Genomic DNA, 12,091 nt, shown 5'->3' with positions numbered 1-12,091 from the left:
AGACAGACCTTCATGCAGTCCAGAAGAGCTCATACTCTCTGAGCAGCTGAGAGTGACCTTGAACACCAGACCCTGAGGTCGCCTCTCCAGGGCTGGGATTGGAGGCGCACAGTGTCAGCCTTGCTTTATGAGTGTTGTGATGGAATGGCAGGGCTTTGCTCATGCTGGGAAGGCACTGTCTCAACTGAGCTACGTCTCCAGCCCCAACAGACGTTTTATTTTGAAATTTTCCACATTTATGGAAAGGTAGTGGGTTTACTCTATAATGTATTTTCCATACCTGTAAGTTCCCCATCTATAGGAATCAATTAATCTTGGACAGAAAACTTCAGGAAAAAAAAAAAAAAAAGAAAGAAACTATATTCATACTAAGCATAAAGATTTTAAAGCCTTTTTTATTGTCATTGTTCACTAAGCAATAAAATATAACAGCTATTATAAATCAACTAGTGATTTAAAGTATATGGAAGAATACGTATGGTTTATGTGCAAATTATATCATTTTATATAGAGGACTCGAGCGTCTGTGGATTGTGGGTGGGAGCATTGAAGGCAGCTCACCATGTAGTCCTGAACTCATGATGCAGACCAGGCTGGCCTCGATCTCACAGAGATCCGCCTGTCCACCTGGTGTCTGTAGATTTTTACTGCCTCTTTTAGGGGAGATCCTAAGGAGGACCCTCAGACATGGAGCGAGGACTGTGGGAGATCCTAAGGAGGACTCACAGACACAGAGGAATGACTGTGGGAGATCTTAAGGAGGACTCACAGACACGGAGGGAGGACTGTGGGAGATCCTAAGGAGGACCCACAGACACGGAGGGAGGACTGTGGGAGATCCTAAGGAGGACCCTCAGACATGGAGCGAGGACTGTGGGAGATCCTAAGGAGGACCCTCAGACACGGAACGTGGACTGTGGTGAGCATGTGCGTGCGCAATGTGCTCATCATCCTGCTTGCTTTGCCATGCCTGCTTCACTTTTGGTTGTTATTGTTGTTGCTAAAAATATTTTAAGTTGTAGACACTACGCTATGTCATTCCTAAACACTTCCGGGTGTGCCTTTAGAACCGAATGACTTCATAGGCGAAAGCTGTGCACAAGAGTAACGTAAAACTCAGCTTTATTTTCTTTATTTTTCCAAAGGGGAAAGAAACACTAACAACTTCCAAGCTAATCAAACCAAGAGATAGCAGTGTTGGGAAACTAGAAAACATATTTACAAATGTATATATAGAAATATAGCTAGATAAAATGGATAGATGGATACATATAGCTATAGATAATGTATATCTTTAGCTGTATGTTTCTTCTTCTTCTTTTTTTTTAAAGGGCTAGTAAAGCCAGAAAAACAACTACCAGGAATGTATATTTTTTGCCTTGAAGATTAACATTTTTTCAAAATAAAGCTGTAAATAACACATATTTTAAAATTCTAGTCTCCTATCTTACCAAAACAGATTGCTGATTCATCTGGTGGCACATGTTTGTCACCTCTGCTATTCAGGAGACTCCATACTGGGATGGGCAGAAGACCTGTCCCCCAAACTAAACTAAACTGAAAGCGAGCATGCGAGACACAGTTGTATGAGAGCTCTTGGTGTCACCAATGTGTGTTTCCAGGGAGCGCACACCTGGAATCCTGGATCGTGGCCTCCTCAGAATGCAGGAAGCTGTAGTGTGCCAACCCAGCGGGAACAAAGGGAGGGGTGGAGGTGGCAGGGGTGTGTGAGCAAAGGCAAATGCTCCATCTCTGCCCTCCACAACTGTTCTCTTCAAACCCAGGAGACTCCCCCCAGAACGTAGGCTTTGACTGAGAGTCATATAGGTTTAAACATTTTCTGGTAACGTGCACATTTGGTTCTAACATATTTGTTATTGAATCTTTACGTTTTTGGCTACTATAGAGAATGGTGGTGGCTCACATCTGTAATTCCAGTGTTGTATTCAGGAGGTTCACATAAGAGGTGTGCAACAAGCTTCTAGCTTGCCTAGGTTGCACAGTGGTATCAGATTAGCCTGGGCTGCAAGATGAGTATCAGGCTAGCCTGGGCTACACAGTTTCAGGCTAGGCTGGGCTGCAAGGTGAGTATCAGGCTAGCCTGGGCTACACAGTTTCAGGCTAGCCTGGGCTGCACAATGAGTATGAGGCTAGCCTGGATCATATAACCAGATCCTGTATTAGACAGCAGAGAGGAAGGGAAGGGGAGGGTAGAGAAGAGAATGTTCTAGAATGTAAGTTATAATTTGAGCTAAGTAAATTCATATTAAATTGTCTTGATACTATTTTGGCTTCATTCTGGCCCATGTACAGAATTGACTGTGGGTGTGGGCTGTCCAGGCGCCACAAGAAGACAGGAAGAGGAAGCAAGACCTTCTCTGTCAGAAGTCTGTGTCCACGCCAGGAAGGCTGGCCAGGCATCCAGCCAACACCTGTTGACCGGCTGGGATGAGTATTCACCATAAAGTATTTCTCATAACGTTATTCCACCCTATGCTTCGGAAAGCAGCTTAGAGGCCAAATGACTTCATAGGAGAAAGCTGTGCAGAAGAGCAGTGAAACTCAGGTCTTTTCTTTCTTCATTTTCCCAAAGGGAGACGAACACTGACAATATGTTTCAGTGTGTGTGTGTGTGTGTGTGTGTGTGTGTGTGTGTGTGTGTGTGTGTACATATACATATGTATTATGTATCTTTAGCATATGTGTGTGTGTTTGTGTGTGTACACATAGACACATGTATTATGCATCTTTGGCTGTATGCTTCTTCTCCTTTTATTTAAGGGCTACTAAAGCCAGAAAAACAATTGCCAGAAAAAATTATATATATATATATTGCCTTGACAATTAATACTTTCTCAAAATGAAACTGTAAATAACAAATACCTCCCCCAATATTTTAGAATTCTGGTATCCTATCTTATCAAAACAGATTCGTCATCTGTATACAATATGCCATAACTTTAGATAACAGAAGACATCAAAACTGCCACTTTCTTTAAACAAGACCTTTACCTCTTTTACCATCTATTAGCTACTTGTTGACACAAACACACACACACAGCTTCGAACATACACAGGTCACACACACCCTCACATTCAGACACACACCCTTGAGTGCACACATACACACCCTCACACCCTCAAACTCACACATACATACACACACTACCCCCAGAATGGCTAAAACAGTGTAAGAAATTGAATTTAGGTTTAGCTCACCAAAGCCTGCCTCCTGTCCCCTGTGGTGAGGTTACAAAACTATGAGCCACATCATAAGTCTTTGTCATTGATGAGGTGGCTAAACGGAGGTGCCCTCAGTGTTTCTGGGGCCAGATCCACAGCCTCGGACAGCTGCAGGGTTGGGTGGATGGGTTATGGTCACTTAGACAGTGACTACATCACTTAATGGCTCCTTTGATGGCCACCAATGCCACCCACTTCTTCACCAGAAGGCAGGCTGCGCGCTGCTCCACAGAGGTAGGACATGGTCCCTCAGCTCTGTTTGCAGGCTCACAGGAGGATAATTTTTCTGGTATCTGTTTCATTCCTGGCCCAAATTGAGCAGGTATTGGAAAGCGGTGTCTATTTCCAGGTTCCCTTGACAACCGAGGTAACTCAGACTTTGTCTAAGTTACCGCCCACAAGCCAATGCGAGGATCGTACAGGCTGACTAGACAAAGTCACCTTCTCTATGGCCAGGGCAAGAGTTAATCTGGTCAAGTAGCCCAGATGTAGATCCTACAAATGTCTGCCCACTCACATTATGCAAATACATCCCAAGTGAGAACCTTGCAGCCATCTTGTTTAAAGGACTCATCACCTTAGCTCTCAGATGGCTTGGTGGATATTTCTAGACCTTCTTGGCCCAAGGCTTGGGGATTTTCAAAAATGTGGCTACAGAGGATACCCCTTCCCTGTTGCTCTGTCTGTGGCTCTCTGGTCCTGATCCAAGATTGGTAGACCTCATAGGGCTCTCAATGATTAAAAGGAGGAAGAGACTGGCCATCCCAGAAGGCTGGAGTCAGGAGCTCCCCATGCGTGCTTGAAGTAGCCAAAGGGAGGGTCCTTACCTCTCACTCAGAGTGGGTAAGAGTGTGAAAAGTGAGTCACAGAGAAAAAGGAAATGCTTCTAGTGCTGTTTTCCCATCCGTGTCTACACTCCAGCAGAGACAGGCCGGGTGATTCCCCTCTCAGTGCACCTGCCTATAATCCTCCCTCACGGCAACTGGGAAGCAAGGCCTCCACAAGCAGCCCATAATGCGGCAGCTGAAGTCCGACCTCATTTGCTCCCACTCCTGTTACTTTAAAGCAAGGGGCTCGGGGTTGAAAGATGCAAGAGTCAAGCATCAGAAGGCAAGGACTCAGTTCCATGGGATTCAAGAAGCTTATTGCTGGCAGATGATCTCTTGGGTAGCGCTCTCTCTCTCTCTCTCTCTCTCTCTCTCTCTCACACACACACACACACACACACACACACACAGAGAGAGAGAGAGAGAGAGAGAGAGAGAGAGAGAGAGAGAGAGAGAGAGAGAGGAGAAAGAAGTGCCCCTTAGGGAAGATGTACCCCACAGAGCAAGGCTTGCTGAGGGGATGTTTTGTAGCTCAAGCTCCCATCCCTCTAACCAGGCTCCACAGAACCCATTTGGCACAAGCGCATGGGATGGCCCTGGCTCCGTCTTCCTCACAAACAAGACGGGCCCATCTGTCGGTAAGTGGCTGCAGCGGTGGGCACAGGCAGGCAAGAGGGAGGAAGATAAACAGCACTGACTTCAGTCGGGCACAGCTCCCTGTCAGAGCTGTGGAGGGCTCCTGGGGCAGGCCCCATCTCCCTGTAGGAGGTGGCCCTCTGTAAGCACCAGTTTACCTGTTGGGGTAGGTGACATTGCAGGGAACTTTCCCGGTGTAATTCTCATTTAGCCAGCGATTCGCCAGTGCTTGCTGAATGTTCGGCCTCTTCACGGGATCTGGTTCCAGGAGAGAGCGCAGGAAGTTGATGGCTCCTGCGAGGTAGTCAGCAAAGAGCACACGTTACAGACTGAACGCAGGCACAATCACGGTAGCCACAGGCAGTGGGCTTCCACTTTCTTAACCCCAAGAGCTCCTGCCAGACCTTGGGGTCTCTAGCGGGGCTTCGACTCCAGAATTCACAGAACGTGAGTTCAGCCCCCACCTTCAGACGCCTGGAGTTTGAAGCTCTTTTTCCTGCCACACTTGTCTTTCACAGAGGTGCTGTATACCCAAGGGGCACACCTGGTACCCAAGAGAACAAGAATTGCTCTCCCTGGGCCGTGCACTTCCGGAACAAGCTGTGTGCTCTTATTGTCACTCAGAGATCAACCACAGAGACGAACTATTTATATGTGTGGAGGATAAAAGAGTAGAAACTAAACATTTCTTTAAATGCCCAGTATCATGGTGATGACTAAGTTTGGTCCTTACCATGGGCCACCATGTCTTTTAAGGCCAGAAAGGTGCTTTCTGGTTTTTTGGCTAATTGATTCATTTAATGCACCAGGGATTAAGCGTGCAGCACCATACATGCCAGGGAAACACTCTTATCACTGAGCTGTTTTCAGCCCTATTTTTCTTTTTATTCTGAGATAGGCTTTCGCAAAGTAGCCCAGGCTAGCCTTGAACTCCCACTGTAGCTCAGGCAGGCTTCTATCTTCCCCAGCACAGACTCCTGAGTAGCCAGGATTACACATGCCTCTCACCAGTGGTCCTTTGTTTCAAAGCAACTCCCTAATGCACCACCCCCCCCACTCTCCCCAAGCATTCTGAGATTACAATACAGTAGTCAGAGTAGACTAAACCCACATGAACTAGCCACGTGAACCAGGCAGACACGACACCAGAAATCTGCATGCTTTGTTGAAGTGTCGTGTCTTCAAATCCTAGTTTGTCACAAAGTTTTAGCAAGCACCGCACCGCAGACCCACGCGCATCTAATGCTGTCCCTTGAAAGGAAGGGGCTGCCTGGGCAGAGTGTGTGCCAATAGGATTTGCTCTTATTTTCAGTCCATAGACTTGGTATAGTAAGGTCAGCCACACTGAACCAGAAGTATAAGGGCAGGTGTGAGAATCCATTGACAAAACCGTAAAACCCTCCCAGCCCCTCTTCCCCAAATCCCAGCACACATAATTTGTTTTAATGCCCTGGGTCTCCTTTCATTAAACAAACATTTACAGAATGCCTGTGACCTCAAACACTGGAGCGAGGGAACCGGTCGTCTGTGTCCTTATGATCATAACAGCAGAGACAACTGAACAACACACAGCATTCTATTTTGGAAGATCTCAGGTACAAAACTGCTCATGTAAGATTTCACACACGGACAGAGTGAGAGTCCACACACACAGGGCCTGCTTTTCCTGAGTTCTGAGACTACATTTCTTGTTTTATGACATCGTTTACAGCGCCTTGCAAGGGCCTGGGGAGATAACTCACTCAGCAGAGTGAATGAGTGTCCTTGGTCAGATCCCTAACACCATAGAGCCAGGCAGGAAGACACATGCCCGTGATCTCAGCACCTGAGGCAGAAGAGTCGGGAGTTCAAGGCCAGCCTCCAGGGTAGGATACATAAAACACATCCTCCTTACTCTCAGAAAGTAATATTCTTTCCTCTGCTATGTATGTAAGCATATTCATGACTATACAAGTGCACATGTACCTGCAGGTGTGTGTACATGTGTGTGCATGTATGTGGAGGCTAAAGGACCATCTAAGGTGTCACCTGGGGGGAGTCAGGGAGGGGTATATAAAATACATACATTGTATAAAATTCTCCAAAACCTAATTAAAATGAGGGAGAAAACAAAAAACAAAAAAAAAAAAAAAAAAAAAGAATGTCATGTATTCCTTTTTAGACAAGGTCTGAAGCACAATCACTAGGCTAGACTGGCTGGTCAGTTAGCCCCAGGGGTCCTCCTGTCTCTCCTACTCTAGTGCTGGGATTACAGGCACAGGTCCTGGTGTTCACCACGCCCACCGTTCTTATGCGGGATATGGGGACTCAAACTCAGGGGCCTACGCTTGCATCTCAAGTGCTCTACCGACTAAACTATCTCCATGGGCCCCGCCTGCAACAAATAGTTCTTCCATTCAGCCTCTACACATCCAATCCCTATTGTACCAAATAGTAAGTCCAAGACAACAATTTCCTTTTTTTTTTTTTTTAACTCCAATTTGTTCTGTCTTATTGTCAAGAACTCTTTCCCAGTTTTTTAAAAATAGGATCCCACTTATCCAAGAGCAGTCATGAAAATTCACTTTTCTATTTGCCTTCTGTTGCCATTTTACACTGCATTTTAAAGAATGATGAAACCTCTGTGAGTGGCTTTTCTATGGTAGAAATGGAGCAATCAAAAGCGAGGCCAGTTGTGAGACCAGAATCAGCTCCAGAGAAATAGCCCTTTGCCATAGGTATCTCATGCAGGTTGCAGCTGGTGTGCGGCCACCTGCCTGCAAGTACGTAGGAGCCAAATGAATGTTTAAGTGCCATAATAGCCAGAAAGTACATTTAACACTACCAGGCTTTTCCCCTCTTAAGATTCACTTATTTTTATTTTATGAGTGATTTTGCCTGCGTGTATGTAATTGCACTATGTGCATGCAGTGCCCACAGAGGCCAGAAGGAGCCATCCCCCTGTAACTGGAGTCACAGAAGGCTGAGAGCCACCATGTGTATGCTGGGAACTGAGCTGCTAACTGCTGAGCCATCTCTCCAGCCTTAACATTGTCAGTTTTATAGCTAAGTCTCCAAATAAAAACTTGCCTTAAATCTCTCCAAAAAAGAGGTTCTTTGTTTTGAACAGATATTTCCCTTCCCTCTGGACCCTTATACTACAAGAGTCACCTGAGGGCTTTTTGGTTTGTTTGTTTGGTTTTGGTTTGGCGTGTGCAGACACAGAGGCCAGAGAACAATGCCAAGTGTCCTATGCCACTCCCTTCCACAACAGGGTCTCCTCACTGAGCTTGGAGGCCAACAAGAACCGGCAAATCCTGTCTCTGCCCTCCGCAACAATGGGGCTATAGGCCTATCTGCAATTATTCAGACTTTTTAATGTGGGTGCTCGGGTCTTCCTGCTTGAACGCCAAGCCCTCTTACTCACTTAACAAACCATTTGGATTTTAAACAGGGGCATCTGTTGTTCAAGGAAAAGGGGACGTTTGACTAAGTGAACTGGGGTGTTGAGTTAGGGTGCTTTCTGTGATCCCTAATGCCCACCTCTAAAAGACTGGCAACCTTTTGTACCCAGGGCCAGGCTTCTTTGAAAAATGATCAACCAGAACAGCTAAGGATACCCGTATATGTGCTTCTGTTCCATTTTCACCACAAAGTTTCTAAATCGTCACAAATTGCTGATGAGCACAAGCAATTTTAGTTCAAGTCTCTGCTGATGAGTCATGTGCCTCTGGACAACACGAACATCACATCCTATCCTGAAAAGACTTTGTGAACAGCCTCCAAGTGCTTTGAAGTTTGTCCTTGCATCTTGAAAATACCCATGTCTCTGGGGCCAAGAGGGACCACACACTCCCCATCATCCCAGAAGGTGGAATCTAGCATAGTCACAGGCCACCCTCCACCTGCAAGCTGACTCTTAGGCTCCAAGCTGACTCTTGAATTCCAGTTGAAGCGGGCCAAATGAGGGCTCCATCACCTGCACATAATACCACCGTGGTGCTAACACCCTTTCTTTCAGGAGCAGCTAGACTTCTCAAGTCTGAACTGGCCTGTGTGAGCACTGGACACTGCCAAAGGCAAAGACTGCAGACAGCAGACAAAGCCACCTGACATTAGAGCAGCCAGCCAAATGCGAGCAAGAGGCCTGTCCTGGCAGGAGGCTGCCTTCTCAACACCTCTCAGCCAAGAATCCATTGACAATGGGTGGTTAAGCCTTCTTGGAAATCGTAACCAGGCCCAGCCTTCACCAATGCCAATGCTTCTTCAGTTTTGCTTTGGTCCATCTGTGGGACAAAATCCTCGTAATTGGAAGTGTCTGTTTGGAATGTGTTATAAATGCTATTGCTATGGCGCCGTGATGAAAGAGTAAACTGTCGGAAAAATCTCTCAGCCTCGAAAAGCATACGCTAACTCTGTGATGTGCAAGAGCCAACTTGAAGAAAGTGGAAACCAACGAGAGACGAATTGGGAAGGCCCCCAAAGCTGAAGGTTTCCAACTACGGGCTGGGAACAAGGAGGCAATTCCCCGCACATTTCATAGATGCACAAGGACAGGCGCACTGCAACTTTGTGTCCCCCCTCCCCCCAACTGAAATTTGCTACAATAAAAATAAAATAAAACTTTGAATTTCATCTAAATGGAATAAGATTTAATTGGTGCAGTCACTGCGGATAGGACAGACAGAATATCAAATCGATGGTGATGCATTTTCTCCATAGATGGTGACATTGGTACACTTTCAGTTTCCAATGACATCACCCAATGTGCAAGGCCTGAAGACAAGAGATAAAGCTTGCAAGTTCTGGGGCTGCAGAGGGAAAAGAGTGTGAGTTAAACAAGGAAAGGGGAACGGAGGGATGGCCCAGCAGTTAAGGGTGAGGACCCAAATTCAGATCCCAGCACCCATGTTGGGCGGCTCACAAGAACTTCTAACTCCTGCTCCGGCGTGTCAGACCACCTCTTCTGGCCTCTGTAGACACTGCACACATATGCACACTCATATTGGGAGTGTGTGTGTGCATGTGGGAAAGGAGTAACAGAAGGCAGAGGAAAATCCAGGTTTTTCAGTCAAGCCAAGTTACTTACTCTGAGATTCAGTTTCCTCATTGGTAAACTGGGAACAATGGCTTTTACCTTGCCTGATTGAGTAAAAAGTTGGTGACGGGAAAATGCCTGCATTCTGTTCCACGAAGGGGGGGGGGGTGACACTTGTTGTCGGTGAACTAGCGTCTCATGATATGGCAGATGGCACTGTGAGGGAGCACTGGGAGCAGGCTTGTTGCAATGGCCTGCTTCTCCTACTACCTGTGTGCAGCTCACACTAGCACTATTCACATGTATCTCTGCCTTTCCACCCTCAGGAGCCATGGTGGGGTTGCATTACCCCATCCCCATTATCTGACTGAGGCCACGTACCATGCTTGGATACGGAAGGCATGGGTGGCTTTTGCTGCTGGGCAGGAACCCGCACACACATACCCACACACCCCACGCTGCCTTCCCTGCATGGTCTCACATTGGGTTGAGACCCCACTTGGGCCTGGAAGTCTTCTATCCTTGATCCAACTTTCAATTAATAGAAAGCACAATTAATAGGAAGACCTTGTGGTCCTAAGCCACTGGGAATTGGGACCGACCACTATTATTGTGACTTAAGGCAGAAAAAAAAAATCAGCAATTGTCTAACCTCTCAGGGTCCCACCAATGTTCAGCGGCCCCTGCTTGCTCTTTCCCGGCATCTTCCTAGCGTCCTGTGTTATGGGTCACTTAGGACAAGGCGGGCTCTAAACCATCAGAAGCACATCAGGATTACCCCAAGAGTGACAGTGTTTAAGTCTGTATAATGAGTCTGCAAATGGAATATTCAAAGGGGAATACCAAATGGCACAGCCACTCTGAACAACAGTGTGGCGCCTTCTTACAGAACTGTCTGCACTTACTAACTGACATAGTGATTTTGTTCTTAGCCATTTGTCTCACAGAAACCACAGCAGCTTCGTTGATGGTAGTCCCAACCTGGAGCCCATTGAGTGGTCCTTCAACGGGTGAATGGTTAAACAAACTGTGGTATGTCCATTCATTCCCGGGAACACTGCTCAGCAGTGGAAAGAAACAAGGCTCTGATGCATCCAACAACTAAAATGCATCTTAACATTTAACATCTATCTTAGTGAGACAAGGGATTTGCACACATCTGTACACATTTTGTCCATTTGTCCATCTCTATAATCCATTCATTTAAAAAATGCTAGAGAGATGGAGAAGGGAAAGTGACCAGCAAGAGGTTGGCAGGGAGGAAGGCAACGGCTACACAGGGGAAAAGAGGGACCCTTGTGATGCAACTATGTGCCCTGATGCTAGTGGCAATTTACACACGTGATAAATTTGCATGGAGCTGTGGATTTTAAGAAAGTCAGCTTCCTAGAGTAAATTTCCCCAAGATATCAGCATTGTGGGAAACTGGGTGCCTTAAACTATGTGAGAATCAAAAAGAAAATAAGTCTCAACCAAAAACTGTTTTTGAAAACATTTTATTAGTTTTCTTTAAAACTTTACTTTCTATGCCCTTAGCTGAATTATTATCTATTACTTCACTTAAAGTACCGACATTCAACTATCTGACGTTAATGTGTGTGTGTGTGTGTGTGTGTGTGTGTGTGTGTGTGTGTGTAGGCATATGTATACACCTAGAACTCTCCCGTAGATGTTTACACTCTGTGGAGGGGCAGAGGCTGCGTGTGACTCATTCCCTCTCTTTTTGGCATCTAGAACGCGCAGCATGTGATTAGTTGTCATGGACTAAGAGAGTACATATGAAATGATAAATAAATGGAAGTATGACTGAACTCTTCCCACAATGCTTTGCAACACTTCCCAACACTAAGTGCCCTAATGCTTCAATGTGGTGATTCCTTCTATATGTCATATGTTTTCTAACTTAATGAGGTAGGACTCCAGTGGCAGGAATATTTCTTCTAGAAGTCAGTACTGCAGCTTCTCTTCCTGCAGACACAATGCTTTCTGGCTCTCAACCTCTAGAGATTATATCTCACTTGCAAGGTGAAAGTGCAGCCGGATTAGATAATTACGCTCAAGAACTCATTTCAAGTCGGATCCACTGACAAGAGCAAATCTCGGGTCAGTTTCCCAGACGCTTACAAACCCAAGGGAAAAATACTTAACAGTGCCGAAGTAAAATGCTCTATTTTATCCATGTATCAGAAAGGGGGAAATTAAATAATTATCCTTTTTTGGTCAAAAGCTTCATTTCAGTGAACCTAGATTCATTCTAACAGAACAATTAAATGACCCTCAGAGCTGAGCGGAGGCCAGAAACTTGATGTGAACTGTGACGCAAACAAAAGATCAGATCCTGTTAATTTACTGAGTCTGAAACCAAATC

The 12,091-nt window shown here is 45.8% G+C and overlaps 1 protein-coding gene across 1 annotated transcript in view; it reads right to left on the bottom strand.

Moving 5' to 3' along the window:
• The window catches only part of Hunk (hormonally up-regulated Neu-associated kinase), a 110,778-nt gene that overhangs the window by 21,926 nt on the left and 76,761 nt on the right, over positions 1–12,091 (bottom strand). The window contains exon 6 of the mRNA XM_051150191.1: positions 4,865–5,000. Within this exon, the coding sequence (XP_051006148.1) occupies positions 4,865–5,000 (136 nt within the window). The remainder of the gene's footprint in view (positions 1–4,864; positions 5,001–12,091) is intronic.

This window comes from Acomys russatus, chromosome 8 (assembly GCF_903995435.1).
Source record: "Acomys russatus chromosome 8, mAcoRus1.1, whole genome shotgun sequence".
In the NCBI taxonomy this organism is placed as follows: domain Eukaryota; kingdom Metazoa; phylum Chordata; class Mammalia; order Rodentia; family Muridae; genus Acomys; species Acomys russatus.
The sequence above is the reverse complement of the archived record's forward strand: the minus strand, read 5'-3'. Positions and strand labels throughout refer to the sequence as shown.